Source organism: Oryx dammah, unplaced genomic scaffold (assembly GCF_014754425.2).
Source record: "Oryx dammah isolate SB20612 unplaced genomic scaffold, SCBI_Odam_1.1 HiC_scaffold_4, whole genome shotgun sequence".
NCBI classification, from domain to species: domain Eukaryota; kingdom Metazoa; phylum Chordata; class Mammalia; order Artiodactyla; family Bovidae; genus Oryx; species Oryx dammah.
The window spans coordinates 82,619,884-82,640,764 of NW_024070188.1; the positions used below are offsets into that span (position 1 = coordinate 82,619,884).

The 20,881-nt window shown below is 44.5% G+C and overlaps 1 protein-coding gene across 1 annotated transcript; it reads right to left on the reverse strand.

The window, feature by feature from the left end:
* Positions 1-7,756: 7,756 nt before the first annotated feature.
* Positions 7,757-18,081, reverse strand: SOD2 (superoxide dismutase 2). Its single transcript, XM_040238917.1, has 5 exons — positions 17,928-18,081; positions 17,359-17,561; positions 12,438-12,554; positions 10,545-10,724; positions 7,757-8,558 (listed from the first exon to the last, which is right to left on the reverse strand). The coding sequence occupies exons 1-5, from the start codon at positions 17,948-17,950 to the stop codon at positions 8,413-8,415; spliced, it is 669 nt and encodes a 222-aa protein (XP_040094851.1). The 5' UTR covers positions 17,951-18,081; the 3' UTR covers positions 7,757-8,412.
* Positions 18,082-20,881: the final 2,800 nt, after the last annotated feature.

Here is a 20,881-nt window from a genome sequence, read left to right on the forward strand (position 1 = left end):
TTACTTGGCTCTGTGTCCCTGTGTCACTCCAACCTAGTAAACATTCATCAGGGTAATATATTTGAGGGACTTCCCTGGCGGTCCAGCGGTTTAAACGCTTCACTTTCACTGCAAGGGGCTCAGGTTCCATCCCTGGTCAGGGAACTAAGATACTAAGATCCCAGATGTCTTGAAGTGTGGCCAAAAAAAAAGAAAGAGACAGAGAGAAATCCCTTGAAAGAACAAAAACTTAACAGAGCTCATCAATCTACTAGAACCTGAGTTCTAAAAAAATTGACAAACTTCTAGCCGTACTTATCAAGAAGAATTTTCTAAACAAATAAAAACTAAAAGTTAAAACTAAAGTTAGAAAAATATCAACATAATATCTCCAAATTAAATAAAAGCTGTTAAATAACAGCAACAACAAAAACAAAAAAGATATTGGCATCCCAGTTAGCACTGGTGGTAAAGAACCCACCTGCCAATGCAGGAGATGTAAGGGACTTGGGTTCGATCCCTGGGTGTGAAGACCTCCTGGAGAAGGGAATGGTAACCCACTCCAGTATTCTTGCCTGGAGAATTCCATGGACATAGGAGCCTGGCCGGGGGTTGCAACTCCATGGGGTTGCAAAGATTCAGACACACTGAAGCAGCTTAGCATGCACACACACATGGAAGGACCACAAACTCTGGAACCAATAGGAACCACTGGGAACTTCTAGTCTGGGGGGTTGCAAACTGCATATTGAAGACCGCCTTAGGACCTGCTTCAGGAACGGGAGGGGTGTTCCTTGATCATCAGCCGTACGCTAGACTCAGGCCCCGAGATTCAGCTATGAAGGGCCTTGAGTACGCTTACATGCTAATGGGAAAGCACAAGTAGTAAACAAGCAAGGGAATACATCGCCAAGGGAATTGTAGACTGTCCTAGGAAGGAAATACCAAGGTTTACATCGGATGGCCTGGGAGGGCCCAGTGAGGAAGGTAGCCTTGGGAAGAGAAGGTGGCTTCCCAGGGCGTGGGACCAGTAGAGGCAAAGGCACCAAGGGACCGAGAGGGGTCTCAGAAATGCAGAGTTCGGGCGCCCGGAGTCTGAGGGGTGAGGAGGATGTGATGAGACAAAAGCAGGAAAGAAACAGACCATGCAAGACCTCGACGCTCTTGGGAAAGAATTCTGGGGACTTCGCTGGTGGTCCAGTGGCTAAGACTCTGCACTTTCAACACAGGGGGCTGGGTTTGATCCCTGGTCAGGGAACTAGATCCTACACGCCACAACTATGGCCACAACTAAGACCCAGGGCAGCCAAATAAGCAAATATATATATGTGTGTATATATATATATATATATATATATATATTTTTTTTTTTTTTTTTAAGAATTCTGGACTTTTTTCTAAAGGTAAAGAAAGGTCACCGGTGAGTTTTCAACAGAAGAGTGGACACTTCTTGGATTATTCCAGTTGCTACAGAAAAATGAAGTTCTAGAGAGGCAAGATGGAAGCTGCAAACTCAATTATGGGGCTTTGAGGATGAAATACAGTTAAGAGACTACAGGGGTGAGAAAGTTATATTTTGAAAGTAGAAGTGGCAAGAGAGTTGCTGCTAAATTGGATATAAGAGTGAGAGAAAGAAAAGACAAGAGTAACTTGGGCTCTGGGTTCAAGCTATTAGAGGCTACCATTTACTGAGATGGAAAAGACTCAGAAATGAGCAGCCTTGGGAGTAAGCATAATCCGGAGTTCCATTTGGAGCAAGTTGGTTGAGTTTTTTTATTGCAATATAGCTGATTACAACATTGTGTTAGTTTCAGGCATACAGCGAAGTGATTTGGTTATATATATATACACACATATGTATATATGTGTTCTTTTTTATTCTATCCCATTATAGTTTATTATAAGATGTTGAATATAGTTCCCAGGGCTATCCATAAATCTACGTTGTTTATCTATTTTATTTACAGTAGTGTGCATCTGTAAATCTCAGTTCAATCAGTTCAGTTCAGTCGCTTCGAGTCCGACTCTTTGCGACCCCATGGACTGCAGCACGCCAGGCCTCCCTGTCTATCACCAACTCCCAGAGTTGACTCAAACTCATATCCATTGAGTCAGTGGTGCCATCCAACCATCTCATCCTCTGTCATCTTCTCCTCCCAGCTTCAATCTTTCCCAGCATCAGGGTCTTTTCCAATGAGTAAGTTCACCGCCCCCCTCAACTACCCCTTTGTTTTCCATAAGTTTGTTTTCTATGCCTGTGAGTCTCTTTCTGTTTTACAAATAAATTCATTTGTGCTATTTTTTAGATTACACACATAAAGGGACACGACTGCGTGACTAAGCATGCAAGCACACACAAATGACATCATAGAATATTTATCTTTCTCTGACTTACTTCACTTAATATGATAATCTCTAGGTCCATCCATATTGCTGCAAATAGCATTACTTCGTTCAAAAAAAGAATGGCTGAGTCATATTCCATTGTATATACATATATATACATCTTCGTATCCATCCATCTGTCGATGAACATCTAGGCTGCTTCCACGTCCTGGCTGTTACAAATAGTACTGCAATGGGACACAGGTTCAACCTCTGGTCCAGGAAAATCCCACATGCCTTGGAGCAACTAAGCCCAAGAGCTACAACTATTGAGTCTGTGCTCTAGAGCCTGGAAGCCACAACTACCGAAACCTGTGCACCTGGAGCCTGTGCTCTGCAACAAGAGATGCCACCGCAATGAGAAACCTACGCACCGCCACAAGAGTAGCCCCCACTCGCCACAACTAGAGAAAAGCTCGTGTGGCAATGAAGACCCAGCACAGCCAAAAAACAAACAAATAAATAAAGCATTTGATTGTTAAAAATAAAACCCCTCCCAGGGAGCAGAATGGAGGTCTCATCACGGGACTTCTCTCACCGTTCCCTGGGCCAGCGAGCACTGAGCATCTCTTCTCTGGGAACAGGACTGTTTATCTCAGCAGACACCTTGACTTTTTGGTTCACAGGTCACCCAACCACACAGGGCCACAAATAAATCTAATGGAAAGGACTGTGCCTTATTTGGGGTTTGGGACTTGAGTTGTCTCTCTTGGAGAATGGGTAAGTGTTCCCAGGAGGAGAATGAAACAGACGTTGTGTCCAGGAAGGCACACCATGCTGAGCCTAGAGTCCTGCTCAGTAACTCTGGGTTCTCTGTCCTGAGCATATACGCTTCGCTTCCCAGCAGCACCCCTGGCTTGGTGTTGCTGCATGGCTAACTTCTAGCCAGCAACGTGGGAGCAGAGTGACGTGTGCCAGGCCATAAAGCTTCCCGTGTGCAGCTCTCCATGCCTTCTCCCAGGCTGCCAGCTTGCTCCTCACGTGCACAGGAAGCATGGAAGCCATGCAGTCAAAGTGGCAGGGCCTCAGGAGAAGCCTGTATGTGAATTACTAGTAAGAGAGCAGACCATCAACCAGATCAAATGCTTGGAGCTTAACAGGAGAGAGAAACAACATCTAGAATTTATTCATTCAGAGGCTCTCAGTACAGCAACTAGCAATGTACCTCAAAAAAACAGTGATGGAACAAAGACACACCCAGGCAGCCTGGCTCCACATCTGTGCTCCGCCACTCCCTACAGACATGAGGTGTTATCATGAACCACGGCTTTTGACATGCTGATGAGGGCTAGAAGCTAAAGACTCAGTTGGTTTTCTTCCTTCTGGTTTCCTCCTTGAGCCCCAGTGAAAGATGGAAGACAGTACTACCAGCAAATATGCGATTGGTTGGAGAATCTTTGTTTAAAGGATATAAACTGAATAGCTTTTGTAAATGACAGGACCATCTGGCATCATCAGTATGCATTTGGTTACAATGATTTTAGTTAATCCCCAAATAAATCCATAAAATGCTACAGTTGGCACCTAAGATCATCTTTCCAAATCCATTTTACATGAAAGGGAAAGGACCGGAATCAGGCACACTGACCAGTATCACACAGGTGCTGAAAGCATCAGGACTGGGGCCCAGGCCTCCCAGTACCACCCGTTGCTCTTTTGAGTCATGTGCAAAGGCCCTGTGGTCACAGACACTCTGTGGGGCTGCTCTGTGGGCTTCAGTAACTTCTGAGCCTAGAGGATACATGTATTTATAATATAATGTTGCTGTAGTTCAGTCACTGTCACATCCGACTCTGTGACCCCATGGTCTGCAGCACACCAGGCCTCCCTGTCCCTCACTATCTCCCAAAGTTTGTCCAAGTTCCTGTCCACTGAGTTGGTGATGCCACCCAACCATCTCATCCTCTGCCACCCTCTTCTCCTGCCCTCAATCTTTCTCAGCCATCAGTGCGTTAGTCGCTTGGTTGTATCCGACTCTTTGTGACCCCTTGGACTGTAGCCCACCAGGCTCCTCTGTCCATGGAATTCTCCAGGCAAGAATACTGGAGTGGGCTGCCATCCCCTTCTCCAGGGGATCTTTCTGACACAGGGTCTTTTCCACTGAGTCAGTTCTTCGGATCAGGTAGCCAAAGTATTGGAGCTTCAGCTTCAGCACCCGTCCTTCCAATGAGTATTTGGGGTTGATTTCCATGATGGTCTATCACATCCCATCATTTAATAAAAAATGTTAATGTGGGCCCAGAATTGTGCGCTCTATACCAAAGACACACAAATGATCAGGGACTTTCTGCCCTGGGCCTTCCTGGAGCTCATGTTTTCACGGGAGCAGAGGAAGCATGACACGACAGCCACACTATGCGTGGAGGCACGGGGTGCAGCCACGGGACACTCGGGGGACAATCGTGAGCAGACAGAAGAGACGAGGCATTTGTTCTTTCCCTTTCAAACTAAAGTTAAGAAGCCTTATTTTTTCAAAGTGTCTTCCAGAAGCTGCTCAAGAGAAGCGTTCATTACCAATACAAGCACATGTGGAACAGCTGACACGTGGCTTCCCCAAACATGGGCAAACCTCACTTTGCTTCCCAGAATATACAGCTGACCCACGTTTGAACTGCACAGGTCCACTGACACGCAGATCTTTTTCAATAAACACATAAAGTACAAGATCCAAGGTTGGTCAGAGGCCAACTCTATATGTGGATTTTTGACTGTGTGAAGTGTCTGTGTTCCTAAGGTCCTGAGTTGCTCAAGAATCAGGTGGACTAACAGTCCAGGGAGAGCTTCACTAATCTCATACTTTCCAACACCCAAGTGAATAAAACATAATCACTCAAGATGTGACATGATGTTAGTTGCTCAGTCATGTCTGACTCTTTGCGACCCCATGGACTGCAGCCTGCCAGGCTCCTCTGTCCTTGTGATAAAAATCTTTTTTTCTAGAGTTCAGACAAGATTCTGTGTTTGGGTAATGTTCTGAGATGATTGGGACTTCCCTGGTGTCCAGGGGTTAAGACCTGCTCCCAATGCAGGGGGCACAGGTTTAATCTCTGGTCAGGAAACAGATCCCACATGCCGCACAGCACAACCAAAAAGAAGATGTTTTAACGTTATAATTTATCATATAAAACACTCTATAACTGGAGATAGAATTCATATGTCTTCAGGGTTTTCAGAGTAAAATTTCAACTACCTATCATTTATTATTCCTTTCCTACCGTAAAAATGATACAGCATTGTAGGATTATAAATATTTTGACACACATACTTAATGAAGACCTCTTTTGATGGCAAATAGATTCTTTTATTGGCAATCAAAAAACTTCACACTTACAATATGAAAATAAATGCTCCTTTAATGAATAATTAAATGAAAACTTTCCAGGACCTTACAGGATTCTTAGTAGGTACCACATGTACCTTAGAACACAGAATGTTAGCTTGATGGGACTGTGAGAGTGTGACTGAAAATGAGATGTCATTTATAAAAGAGCTACCTCACAGCTTTCCCAAAGAGTAGTTCCTCTGCAATTCAAACAAGAAACAAAATTCGTACTTCTACCTCGTTTTAAGATGTGACTGACAGCATACATCAGTCTTAAATTTTATGATTTCGATGTTACTTTTTCAAGGCACTCAACAGAAACTCAAATCTCATTTTAGAATCACGAATCTGAGATTTGCAGTGAAGCTGTAATTTCTCAGTATCAAAGTTTCATTATTATACAACAGTTCTGTTTCACAAACACTCTTTGTCCTTCACCCTGCTCCCCTGCAGCACCGATCACGCTAAGTAAGGTTTCTGCAGTTCATCTGAGACTAGAGCAGGTTCTGCTGCTTCGGTCACAAAACCCTTCCTGGGTGAACAGTACTTGCCCTTTCCAGAAGAAATGCTATTTTCACCTTTTCTGTTTCTTTTCTACAATGAAAAACAGGGCTAAACAGAATCTTAGAATCTAATTTTCTGCTGGATGGTTAAAATCTGTATTGCATATGCCATCTTCAGTCTCTTAAAATCCAAAACTTTAGTGGAGGACAGTACGCTTTCCCTTGTTGTCACTTAAGACAATCAAAGCAAAAATAGAGCCCCATAGAAATTTCAACATTGAATTGTGAGTCGTAAAGCTTAGTAAGAGTCCAACAGCTTGATATGCCAGTAGTCTCTGCATTACTTTTGATAGTTCATAATCTAGAAGACTACTTGTAGTCAAAAGCCCATCTTTCAAAAAGGTCCTTCTTCCTCAGTAGTCTGTTTACAGAGTTCACTGCCTTGTTTATATATATATAGGCATGTGTATCTATATACAGGATACATATAACCAGTGGTCACACAACTGCCTTTATATATACAGGCATGTATGTATGTATGTAAGATATATGTTAGCAGCAGTCACTCAGCTTTTAGCTGTGCTCCATGAAAGCCACTTTACTTGATATATAAAGGATGGCGATCATAGTCTCTGAGTCACTTTCAATCCACAAGCACACACACACAGTTAACACTAGTCTCATAAATGCTGTTGACAATTCAGAAAGACTGCTTTTCTAATTGAACTCAAAGAAAAGTGCCTTGAATTTAAATTTTTTCAAAAACTTCAGTCTTCAATATTGAAACTGCTAAGTCACTCCATTTTTCCATAAAGAAAAAAAACCACAGATAATAGAGTTGGGGGGAAACTTTTTATGAAAAAATAAATTTGAGAAAACACCCTGTTACTAAATAGTTTAAGAAAAGAAACCTACAGAGAGAAAATATTCCAACAGAAAGGTAAAAGCTATGTGGACTGCCACAAATAATGGCATTATCTGTAATAACAATTAGAAATAAATGAAATCGTCAGTAACCGGACTGTAAAATATATTAGGAAGTGTCCAACTGATAAAGTATTATACAGCCATTAACAATAAGGAGGGATGTGATGGACTGGAGCACCTGAAGCCAAATACAGAAAGGACCCTGCTGTACCGAACAGCTCCAATAGAAAAAGCTAAGCAGGAACGCCATTTGCGGTGTCACTGAATGAGGGGTAGTCTTCCTTTTATTGGAAAAGCCAATAAAGCAATATAAAGCTTCTATGTTGATTGTACCTTTTCTAAAAGAAAAAAAAAAAAAACCTCAAAAAGGATGAAATTACTGAAAAACAAGTCTTTGCAAATAAATGTTCCAGAGGGGGGCTGTGTCTGACTGCATCCAGAAACCAACGTGTCGTTCATCACTTGGAAGGCAGGACCTGAGCCAGCCTGGTTCTCTCGAGAGGGAGGCGTCGTGAACAGACCCGGAAGAAGAGGGGTGAGTGCCCAGCCAGAAGTTCTGTGGCCACAACTCTATCACTGATTTTATTAACCAGGCCATAATTTGTCCCTTTTGAGCGCTTAGACAACACACATTTCTATGTTTCAAGACAAAATTTCACAAAAGTCTTTATTTTTCTTGCTATAGAAAAATTCAGAGGCGCTACTATTTCCTTCTCATAATAAAGCAATACTCAGCAATCAAGTCATATATATTTTTAATGACAAGATGGTTAGTGTTAACCCTATGTAACATGTGATCAGAAAATAATTAAAGACCACGAGGTGGAAACTATCAGAAATAATACTGGACAGAGGATTACTAACAGAGCAATTTTCAATAGAAAACTGAGCATTTCCCTTGGGAAATAAATTTAATATTCTATTATTAAGCAACTGGGGCAAAAAAGATTACATTTTCTGTAACTGCGATTGAACAGGACTGGAAAGGCTTCATGGGGATGAAGTTTTTTTTGATGGTTTTATGATGACAACTACCACCTCCTAGCTAGTTTAGCTCTCCGAAGAAAATGTTCAATCAAAAGGCTAAATCATACAAAGCACTTAACATTTTTAAACAGTTGCCTAATAACAAACTTTTAAGAGATTATCCATAGCAGTGGATTATTTTTATCAAATTTTTGAACAAGCCACACTCAGAAACACTACAACAGAGCAGCGTACTGGTTTATCTGGTTCTCTGCACTACTACAAAAACAGTCAGAAAGAGCTTGGTGTACTCAGTGTAAGGCTGATGGTTTACTTGCTGCAAGCCATGTATCGTGCAGTTACATTATCCCAGTTGATCACATTCCAAATGGCCTTTAGATAATCGGGCCTGACATTTTTATACTGAAGGTAATAAGCATGCTCCCACACGTCAATCCCCAGCAGGGGGATAAGACCTGTTGGAAAGAAACAAAAACCACGAGATTCAATCTAAAACATTGCATCTCCTCGCTTTAACCGTCCTATGCACACAAAGTTATCCTTTACCACATCCTCGTCCACTTTTTAGTTTCTCATATATGACACATATAGGAAATCTGCATAAGAATAAATATCCTAAAAGACTTTAAACTTTACTCTTTAGAAGAATAAAATGTGATAAATAGGAAAAATAACTGAAATAAGACTTGGGAAAAATCAACTAACCACAGTATTTAACAGGTGTTCTTAACATCAACAGATTTATCCAAGAGCCAATTCTCAGTGGTCCTTACTAGGGGTCTCAAAAAGGGTGTGATCTGTTTGCAGTGGTGGCTATGTGTATGCTAAGTCACTCAGTTGTGTCTGACTCTTTGCGACCCCATGGACTGCAGCCCACCAGGCTCCTTTGTCCATGGGGATTCGCCCAGCAAGATTACTAGAGGGGGTTGCCATGCCCTCCTCCAGAGGATCTTCCCGACCCAGGGATTAAACCCAGGTCTCCAGTGTGCCTGAGTACCTTTCAAAGGTGCTATGCATTTGTGGAGGCTATGAAAAACCTGCTCTGCTCCCCTGGGCTAAGGTTAGTCACAGAGAACACAAAGCATTTATGATGTATATGTATGTAATAATTAATAAAAGTGAGTCATTTTCCGGTACAACAGAAATTAACACAACATTGTAAACCAACTATATTTCAATAAAATAAATAAAGCAAAGTGTTTATATGAGACATTAATATAAGAATAAGTTAACAAGGAAAACTGAGTAAGACTTAAGGAAAAGATGCACATTTCAGAAATTAAGTAATTCAAATGAAGAATTAGTTAAATCTACAAAACATTCATTTAAGAAATCTCTCTAGGGACTTTCCTGGAGGTCCAGTGGTTAAGAATCCACACTTCCACTGCAGAGGGCATGGGTTTGATTCCTGGTCAGGGAACTAAAATCTCACAGACCACACTGTACAGCCAAAAAAAAAAAGAAACCTCTCCAACTGTAAGCACTCCCCTAAGAAAACAGTCATCAACCAATGTATCTAAATCCGTCGTGAGGTTTGCCACTAATCATTTATAATTAAGGCAACAAAATTCATATGTGACTTTTCCCATAAATAAACTGCCATGAGTCATCTATCTTTATTCCTACTGGCTTTCTTCAAGCGGGGAGAAGGCAGTGTCGCTAGGATTCACCAATCACAGCCTTCCAGGTCAGGTACCTGACTCTAGAGCACTCAGGGCTCACAAATCTTTCCTTTTCCCAATTCTGTGGCTCCCAAAAGAGCAGCTTAGATTCTGGCTAAATCTGGACAGATCCGGGGCAGTGAGTCATATAAGGAAGTCTCCTGACATGTGCAAAGGCAGAAAATATGGCTGAGACCCACTGCTAACCGATTTGATCACCTTTCATCAGAGTTCCAGCGGACCGCTGGATCCTTAGGACTACTCCCTAAAGAGCTACTACTTCCATCTGGCTCAACATGAAAAAGGAATTCATGAGCCCAGCTTTGAAGCCCAGCCTCTTCCTGTGCCAAAGCCCTTGGCAAGGCAGACTCGAAACCTGAGCTCTGCTCCCAGTTTAGCCACAGGTGCTCAGCAGAGGGGATGAGAGTCCAGGGTTTGAAGTCAACCCAGCCTGTGCCTCTTTTCCTCCTTCATGCTATTTATCTAATCTTAGGTTTTTATTCTAGCGCATATAATTATTCTGTAGCCTGATATGAATTCTCTATCAAATGAAGCAGAGCTTATGTTTAAAATCTTTTTTGTTAATATATCTATAAAATTACACGTGCTAATTTTATGAAATATCAAGGACCTGGAAAGCATTTTTGCTCACACAAGACTCTGGGTATCGGCTCGTAAGATCTGCTCAAAACGTATTCAGGAAGGTTTAAACACTGCTAGTCTTCAGTTCACAATAAATGCTTTATAACAAACCATCTCTCCAGAATAAAGAATTCTAACCTGTTGTTCCTTGCAGGGGATCCTGGTTAGAACAAGCAGCAATCTGTAAGCGTCCCTGCTCCTTACTGAAGCCGAGCCAACCCCAACCGGAACCTTGGACACCAACAGATACAGCAGTCAACTTTTCCTTAAATTTGGCAAAGGAACCAAAGTCACGTTTGATGGCTTCCAGCAATTCCCCTATTAAAAACAGAAACAAAAAAAAAGGTTACAAAAACCACCCATGAAAGGAGATTACAACAATTACAATAAAATATTTTAGTACATATATCAAGTATTATTGTCCTATGGCCCAAGACACAACTAGACAACACAGAAGACACTCCGTAACCCAGCAAGCCTATAAAACACAGTGTCATTCCTGCCCCAACACGACAGTCATCAGGTCTCAGAATTTTAATTCACGTGTGTGTTACTGAAACATGTGAGAGGGATTTTTTTTCACTCACAGTGCTATTTCCACAAGGAAAGAGACAGTATTTTCCATTCGCTTTCTTTTTTCCCCTCAACAGAAGACTTTACTTTGAATCCTCCCTACCTACTCTGTCTCAATTTGGGAATGAAATGTTATGGCTGAGATTTGCTTCTTCTCCAAGGCAGCCTAGATCTTTCCTATCTTAATTACTACATCATTTTAAAAAGAGCGATGTTGCCTCTTAAAGTGAACTAGGGGTACACTTTAAGGGTTATCACCCTTTTTATTCCGTAGCAATACAGAACACAATTCTAGACTGAGCACATCAACTAAATCAACTAAGCCCAAAATATTACTTCTCTTATTTGAATGGTCTAAAAGTCATCATCTAGGGACTTCCCTGGTGGTCCAGTGGCTAAGACTCCGTGCTCCCAATGCCCCAAGGCCAAGGTTTGCTGCCTGGCAGGGAACTAGATCCCACCTGCCACAAATAAGACCCAGCACAGCCAAAAAGATAAATAGTCAACTTCTTTTTAATTTTTAAAGTAATCATCTATTATAAGCACAAGTGATGAGATAAAGGGGCACGGATAACACAAACATGACAGACTGCCAAAACCTGTTGGATGAACGTAGGTGTATCTGATATTCTGGTAACTCTCAACACCTCAAAAGTATTAAGTCACGGTCTAAAGATCTACCTCAGAAAAAATAAATTCTCCAGCTCCCCATACTTACTCCTCCAGTCATCTTTACTTCCAAATGAAATTGCTTATTTCAAGTGCATAAGGTGCCTTCTAGAATATGATTAAAAATGCCTCAGAAACTTAAGGTAGACGCCAGAAGACCAGAGACAAAGGTGGAGAGCTCTGTTTATGCCCCATACCTTCCCTGGGATGGGAAGGATAAAGTTACGGGACTCCATGCACCATACAGGAAGTCAAGTGAACAAGCAGAGCGAACAAGTCCATCGGCTCTGGACTCCCTTGTTACCTGCAGCTGTCCTAGAAAATCTATTTTTCTGGGACAATTTACTTTTTTATCAGTTAGAAAGAGTAAAAGAGTAAAATAATAGCAAAGGGCACTATTCTACAATGGCCTAATTTTTAAAACAACCCTATAATTATCCCCATATCATACAGATGAAGAAAACTAAGATATGAATGGTTAATATCTTATCCCAGGGCCTAGAGCCAGTAAATGAAAATTCATCTCTCCTAAATACTCAGTCTTCCCCCGATGCACAGTGCATTTCAACCAGGAGATGACACTGTGTGTGGTATTACGTGTGTGCATGATTCCCTGGATGTATTCTGCACTCTCACAGGTGCCCCTCTGAAAGTTCCAACTCTGTCATACTCTCTGCTATGAGAGAGATGCCACCATGATACCTCAGGGAGAATGAAGGTAACTTAAGAAAATCGAGTCTTTCCTACTGTGCACAAAATGAAACCAAGGTTGCCCCAGTTTAAACCAACCTTTGGGTTCTCCACCACCGCTGGGGCTCAGATTTGTCCAAAAGATGCTATGATTGATATGGCCCCCACCGTTGAACTTTAACGCAGGCTGCAGAGCTATCTGAGCTGTGACATCACCTGAAAGGTTAAAATATGAAGACATTTTCTTTAAATTCTTGCTCTTTATGGCAACCCACTCCAGTATTCTTGCTTGGAGAATCCCACAGACAAAGGAGCCTGGTGGGCTACAATCCATGGGGTCACAAAGAGTCGGACACGACTGAGTGACTGAACAAGCTGTCCCAAAACTTCACCATTTCGATATTTTACCAAAAAAAAATAGCCTTCCCCAAAGTATGTGTCCCAGGGGATTTTCAGTTCAATCAATAATGTAGCAAACAGCTAATGAGCAAGAGTGGCAAAGCTAGCAGAAAATTCACTCCTGGGCTTCAAAGAACTCGTTTTTCTCGGATAGAAAAGATTGCAGTAAATGACCTAACAAAGAAAACAAGGACAGAAGATAGTGGAGTGCTATAAAATAGACGGCTCCATATACGGCTATATGGAAAATGTTCAACACTCATTCTCTAGACACACAACCACCTACCAGCATGGTTGTACTACCAGAAAGCTCAACTTATTCAAAACTGAACCGCTGATCTTCAACCCCAAACGCATTCGTCCAAAGGCCTCCCCCATCTCAGTGTTTGCACAGGGCATTTTTGATGACTTGGTGATTTGTAATTCCTTTCCTCTCACACCCCACATCCAACCCAGCAGCAAAGCCAGAGACCATCCAGAGAACATCCAGCACCTCATCCTTTCCTCCAGCCTCCATGTCTCCCACTGTCTGCTGCTTCCACACCCACCCCTACAGTCTATTTTCAACACAGTGGTCAGAGGGCTTCTCTAAACTTCAAACTGATCATGGCACGCCTGGGATCAAACCCCTCCACAGGCTGCTCTTCTCAGAGTGAACCCTAAGTCGTTATAATCGGTACAGGGGTGCGCATCATACAGCCCTCTGCATCTCCCTGCTGGCCCAGCTCAGGCCACAACAGCCCCTCCTGGCACTTAGATAGCCGGCCTGGCATGTGGCTAGCTTAGGGCTTCCACTGACTGCTGCAGCCTTTGCTGGAACACTCTTCCTGGAGACAGCCTCCGGGTTCACCACCCCCATTCCCTCTCAAGTCTCCACTGAAGCATCAACCACATTAGAAGGTTTCTCTAACCACAATATGAAATGGGCAATGCCCACCCACCTCCAGACCACTTCCTCTACTCTGTTTTCCTCGATAGGACTTCAGCCCCTGACATACTACACATTTTCTTATCCACGTCTCTCCATGCAAGGAAAGCTCCAATGAAGACATGGACTTCTGTGCACTGCTGTGTCTAAGGCTCAGCCTATCGCCTTACAACATACCAGGCCCTCATGACGCTAAATGGAGTTTCTACAGAAAAAGAATTCTGACCTCTGTACTTTAAAAAGAATGGCATATTTGGAGCTGTTTTTTTCTGCCTTGCCAAACATGGAGGCAAAATATTTTTTTCTATGCCTTGAAGAAGGTACAGACTAACAAAACTGTTATGAAAGATGGGAATTTCAAGTTCTTATGACTCACAAGATCCCAAAGTGAAGGACACAGAGAACCAAGCAGAACTCTGCCCTTGGGGAGCTTACATAACAGAAGAAGTTTTCTATTTCTGTTGTTAGTTCATTCACTCAGTCGTGTCCAACTCTTTGCAACCCCATGAACCGCAGCACACCAGGCCTCCCTGTCCATCACCAACTCCCGGAGTTCACCCAAACCCATGTTCATTTAGTCGGTGATGCCATCCAACCATCTCATCCTCTGTCATCCCCTTCTCCTCCTGCCCTCAATCTTTCCCAGCATCGGGGTCTTTTCCAATGAGTCAGCTCTTCGCATCAGGCAGCCAAAATACTGGAGTTTCAGCTTCAAAATCAGTCCTATCAATGAATACCCAGGACTGATCGGCTTTAGGATGGACCGGTTGGATCTCCTTGCAGTCCAAAGGACTCTCAAGAGTCTTCACCAACACCACAGTTCAGAAGCATCAATTCTTCGGTGCGCAGCTTTCTTTATAGTCCAACTCTCACATCCATACATGACCACTAGAAAAACCATAGCCTTGACTAGACAGACCTTTGTTGACAAAGTAATGTCTCTGCCTTTCAATATGCTATCTAGGTTGGTCATTTCTGTTGTTAGGATGCATGCTAAGAACACACATAAGAAATGGTGCTGTCTGAAACAATAAAGCCTCCAGTTTTTAGCAATTCAGAAAGAAGGCCAATGATATCTAAATACACAGATAATCTTTTGAGAGTTCTGTTTAAGATATCAACTTTTGTCGCTATGTTTACAAAATAATTTTCTGACAGCTCAGTGTTTCCCTTACTAATTTTTCTTGGAGAATCACTCTAAAAATAAATACAGAATTTATATTGTTTTTTTAATGCCAACAGTAACTATTTCTAATGGAAAAGAAACTTGCTTACTGAGAACTAGTTTCATCACAATCTCCTAAAGTTTACATAAGCATTTTTAAAATTTTAATAGAAATTTGGGGGGCTTAATATCTGCTTTTAAGAACATTTTCCTGCTGCTCAACATTTTCTTTGGCTTCACAGTAGTTTTTTTCCCTTCTGTTTAATACAATACAAGTATATACTTTTGTTTGAAAAGTATGATACTTACCTGTGATAAAATTGATGATGTTATTTTCCTTACACTTTTTTCCCCAGATTTTCAAACATGAAAATATAACTTCTTAATGGTTTTTAAAATATAATTGTTTAAATAAACAAAAGTGCCACAGATACTTATAGGCAACACAGTAGAATATATTGTGATAAAGTAGAGCTTTTTTCCCAGAGGCTTTCATTAAACAAGCAAAGCTTCTATTGCACAAGGACTGACATTTAAGCTGCTTTTAATCACTGCTGGGCATACACACCGAGGAAACTAGAATTGAAAGAGACACGTGTATCCCAATGTTCATCACAGCACTGTTTATAATAGCCAGGACATGGAAGCAACCTAGATGTCCATCAGCAGATGAATGGATAAGAAAGCTATGGTACATATACACAATGGAGTATTACTCAGCTATTAAAAAGAATACATTTGAATCAGTTCTAATGAGGTGGATGAAACTGGAGCCGATTATACAGAGTGAAGTAAGCCAGAAAGAAAAACACCAATACAGTATACTAACGCATATATATGGAATTTAGAAAGATGGTAACGATAACCCTGTATGCGAGACACCAAAAGAGACACAGATGTAGAGAACAGTCTTTTGGACTCTGTGGGAGAGGGCGAGGGTGGGATGATTTGGGAGAATGGCATTGAAACATGTATACTATCATACAAGAAATGAATCGCCAATCTAGGTTCCATGCAGGATACAGGATGCTTGGGGCTGTTGCACTGGGATGACCGAGAGGGATGTTACAAGGAGGGAGGTGGGAGGGGGGTTCAGGATTGGGAACACTTGTACACCCATGGCGGATTCATGTTGATGTGTGGCAGAACCAATACACTATTGTAAAGTAAAAAAAATTATAATAAATAATAAAATATAAAATAAAAATGGAAAAAATAAAATAAAATATTGAAGAGGCATTCATAGGTGTCATGTGTTGCAGGAAATAAGTTTCACAACTGGGATTTACCCTAGCCGCTCCCCATGACCACGTTCTTCCCGAAGTTGTTTTCTCCCTAAATCACAGAACCTCTTCCCATACTCAGAACCTTTTTCTTTCCTCAGACCATCCCTCTGATGTCACAAGTAAATCTTCCAGAATGTGGTAACTTCCTCTTCTTTTTGTTTACCTAATAAACTCACACACGATCAGACTGAAATGCTGCCTTTTCCCACTAGATGTCCCCAGTCAACAAGCAGTCACTGCCTAAAATATAATCAACCAATTTCTCAGGACTGAAATTAAATTCGCAGATATATGAAATCTAGAAAACTGGTACTGATGAACCATGTGCAGGGCAAGAATAGAGACGCAGATGTAGAGAAGGAATGGACTGGTGGGCAGGGCGGGTGGGAAGGAGAGCGGGGGAGGAATTGAGAGAGTAGCACTGAGGTACATACGCTACCATATCTGCAATAGCTAGCTAGTGGGAAGCTTCCTGCATCGCACAAGGAGCGCAGCTGGGTCCTCGGTAAGGATCTACAGGGGTGGGTTGAGGGGGAGGGCGGGGAGGGCTCAAGAGGGAGGGGGTATATGTATACCCATAGCTGATTCATGGAGAAGGAAATGGCAACCCACTCCAGTATTCTTGCCTGGAGAATCCCATGGACAGAGGAGCCTGGGGGGCTACAGTCCATGGGGTGGCAAAGAGTCGGACACGACTGTGCGACTAACAACATAGCTGATTCATGTCCTTGCACAGCAGAAACTAACACAACATTGTAAAGCAATTATACTCCAAATTAAAATAAAATGGGGGAAAAAAAACATTTAGGAAAAAAATGCACTTTTAACAGTTAAAACCACACGTACAGCCTGGTTTCCCTCATGCAAAAATGTAATAACTATTCTGTATAGAAACGTTAAGACATCGTACTCCCATAGACGGCCCCGGACGCAAAACACAAAATAAAGGTCACGCATTACGGGTTTTGTCAGCTGAGCTCCTCTCAAAAAAGAAAAATACCAACTCCGTACTACATTTTCACTCAAAAGGGTGGCATATAAAAGAAAATAAAGAGTGGCAAACAAATGCAAGCCTGGGTTCCCCACGAAACGGCTGTTCTCCCTGTGAATTCCGCCCCCAGGTCCACGCGCGACCGCGCGCATTGGTTCTGCGCGACGCCGGGGGCACCGGTCTTACCCAGGCACGCCTCGCAGCGTAGCGCCCCGCCACCCGCCTCCCAGAGCCGGCCGCCTGGCACCCACCCTTCTCCAGCGCCTCCCGGTACTTCTCCTCGGCCACGTTGAGGTTGTTCACGTAGGCCGCGTGGTGCTTGCTGTGGTGCAGCTGCATGATCTGCGCGTTGATGTGCGGCTCCAGGGCGCCGTAGTCGTACGGCAGGTCGGGGAGGCTGTGCTTCTGCCGGGAGCCCAGCACGCCCAGGGCCGGCACCAGTTTCCTGCTCGTGCTGCAGAGAGAGCACACCCAGCGCGATCGGGCCCCGCGCGCGGCCACCTTTCCCCCGCGAGCGCGTCTCCGCAGCCCGGAGAGAGGACCCGAGCGCCGGGGAGGAGGAGGAGGAACGGGGAAGGGGGGAGTGCTGCCCTTGGGACCGTCGGCCAGCCGGCCGTCCAGTCTCCAGCCTGAAACTCAAGCTGCGGTGCAGCGGATCCGGCGGCACCTAGGTGCGCTCGGCCCACCACCTGCCCGCAGGCCGGTGTCCTGGAGCCCGCGGGGCCGGCGCGAGCGGGCCAGTGGGGGGCAGCAGCGCCAAGCCACCGAGGCCCTCGCCGGGGCCTCGACTGGCCGCCGCGCCCGCCGTCCGGAGTCTCACCTGCACGCCGCCCGGGACAACATGGTGGACGCTGCCCGTGGGCCTCTCAGAGCTCGAGTAGCCGCGCCGCGCTGACCTGCGACGATGCGCTGGTGTCCCGGGCTGCGCCGCAAGGACACCACCGCCGCGGCCCCGCCCCCCGCGCGCCCCGCGGCCCCGCCCTCCTGCGCCCGCCGCTCCCAACTCCGGGGAAGTGGGGTGCGGGGCCCTGGGGTCGGCCCCGCCCGTGCTCCGGGCCTAGCGCAGGCGAGAAAGAGAGGCCCGGCAGTCTCCCCGGCGGCTCCGCGAGCCGCGGGGTCCGCACTGCGACTGCGCGCCTCCGTGCGCGTCGCCAGAGGGAGGGCCGCTGTTTTCCCTCCCCCCGGCCCCCGAAAGAGATGGTACGGCTCTGGGTTCCGCCCCCGTGAGGGCACCGCCCAGCGCGGCCGGCGGATGGGGGACCTAGGCCCCGCGGGCGTGCCGGGGAATTGCCCGTGGCTGGGTGCCTACTCCTTCCCGGACGCCGCCGGGGTGGGGTCGGGTCGGGTCGGGGTAGCCTCGGGGTCCCGGGCCCTTCGCCCAGAGGGAAGAGTAGTGTTTCTGGGAGCCGCTTCGGAGCGCAGCGGTGAGCCGACGCGGTCTCGCAGGAAAGCGGGCCCTGGCCCTGGGAAGGTGTAGGGCCGGCGCCTCTCCAACTACTGCGCGGAGTGAGCGTTCTTTCCGAGTGAACCGACCTTGGGACCTCCGCCAGGCCTGATAATAGTGTTACTGTGCACCCGCCACGTGCCAGGGACTGCGCTGCAGAGTTTACATACATTTATCTTTGTTTCACCCCTAGGATAGGCATCATTGATTCCCCGCTTAATGAACCGGTTGCCCCGGTCACACCGTTAATAAGTGAAAGATCAGGATTAGAACCCAAAGTTCATACATTGATTACCAGGCCTTAGCAGTCAAGTCTTGAGTGTTTCCTGGAAGAATATAAAAGAAGTACAACAGAGGAGTCTTTCCTGCGGTGTCCTATTTCTAATGAGCTGTAAGTATCAGGTACTTTCTCAACAACTGGGGGGGAAAAAATCCTGAATTCTGTAAAGAAATTAGAAAGTTTTACATTTATTGGCCTGAGTTGGGCCTTTCCTGAATAGAATAATACAGTAATAAACAGACAAATAATAGGTGGTGAATAGTGTTTCAGTTACTTTCCTCCACCCCCTTCACAATTTCCACCCCACCTCTGTGCCGAGGATGACTAGGGGAACCGAAAGGGGAACCACTGAGCGCGGCTTCACAGAAAGGGTAGGGCTTGCTGGCAGTCAAGGTGAATGTAAGGGCATACTACCAGATGGAGGAAATTCAAGTTGGAACCAGGTGATGAATGTCCTTAAAACTCAGACACGTAATTGGTAACCGGAAACTGAAAAGCATTTTAGCTGACATGAGGCATATTTAAAGTAGTTTTCCAGGCAAGGGAGTCTACCATTGATTTAAGGCTCAGGCTAGTTAAAAAACTGTTGTATAAATTCTAGCATGAGATACCAAGAACTGCTTTTAAGTTACTAGCTATGGGAACTGGAATAAAAGCATTTGGAAGAATGAAATAACAGAATTCAGTGATAGGTCAGTGGCTAATAAAAAGGGTTGTTCTAGTGAGAACAAAATATCACTAGAAGGAGATTGAGCCCAGTCAGACCAAATCGATGTACTTCTTTTTTGTACAAGTGATGCTTTGATATTTAAATTGAATCCCCACCCCATCCCCTCAGCAGGACATGCCCCTTTGAGCAAGCAACAAAGGCTGGGGTGTGGGAAAATGAGATTAGTGTCTCTAACATTATATCTGCCATCAGCTACACCCTTCCAGAAGACACCCCAACTACGAGAGTGACCAGGATTGAGACCAAGGCTTGGGGGCTGCAGGAGGTAATGAGAATGTCTTACATCCAGTAAACAGGCCTCTTTTTCTTTTATAGTTGACCATTATCAGTTCAGTTCAGTTCAGTGGCTCAGTCCTGTCCAACTCTTTGTGACCCCATGGAATGCAGCATGCTAGGCCTCCCTGTCCATCACCAACTCCCAGAGCTTGCTCAAGCTCATATCCATCCAGTCAGTGATGCCATCCAACCATCTCATCCTCTGTCATCCCCTTCTTCCGCCTTCGGTCTTTCCCAGCATCAGGGAATGAGTCAGTTCCAATGAGTCAGTTCTTCGCATCAGGTGGCCAAAGTATTGGAGTTTCAGCTTCAGCATCAGTCCTTCCAATGAATCTTCAGGACTGGTTTCCTTTAGGACAGCCTGGTTGGATCTCCTTGCTGTCCAAGGGACTCTCAAGAGTATTCTCCAACACCACAGTTCAAAAGCATCGATTCTTCAGCGCTCGGTTTTCTTTATAGTCCAACTCTCACATCCACACACGACTACTGGAAAAAACATAGCTTTGACTAGATTGACCTTTGTCAGCAAAGTAATGTCTCTGCTTTTAAATATGCCATCTAGGTTGGTCATAGCTTTTCTTCCAAGGAGCAAGTGTCTTTTAATTTCACAGCAGCAATCACCACTATAAGACGTACTCATTCAACTGTCCCAGGGAGTTAGATTACAGTTGACTGGAGTCTGTCCCAAATTCCTCCAGCCAGCTCAGGATGTCATCTGCCACATCAGGGCACCATAATTGTGGATTTCCCATCAACAAACTTCCCGAGGCTACTTCACAGACATCTCAGACTCACCAGAGTCTAGATCCACATATCGGCTGAAGAAGGAAAAATGTAGGTTGAGATGAAATCCTTTGGAGTCAGTTATTAAACAGATCCAGCCACAGTGTCTCAAACCCAGAAGTGTGTATTCCCTCCTGTAAAAGAGATCTGGAGTGGGTAGTCCAGGGTTGGGATGACAGTGCCATGAAGTCCTCAAGGAACCAGGTTCCTCTGTCCTCAGAGTTGCCTCATGATCCATGATAGCTTCTAGAACACCAGCCA

Coding starts and splice junctions, on each gene's coding strand:
- SOD2 (XM_040238917.1), bottom strand. CDS start 17,950: ATGTTGTCCCGGGCGGCGTGCAG. Junction 17,562..17,927: donor TTGTCCCGGGCGGCGTGCAG/GTGAGACTCCGG, acceptor CTCTCTCTGCAG/CACGAGCAGGAAACTGGTGC. Junction 8,559..10,544: donor TCCCCTGCAAGGAACAACAG/GTTAGAATTCTT, acceptor TCTTTCCAACAG/GTCTTATCCCCCTGCTGGGG.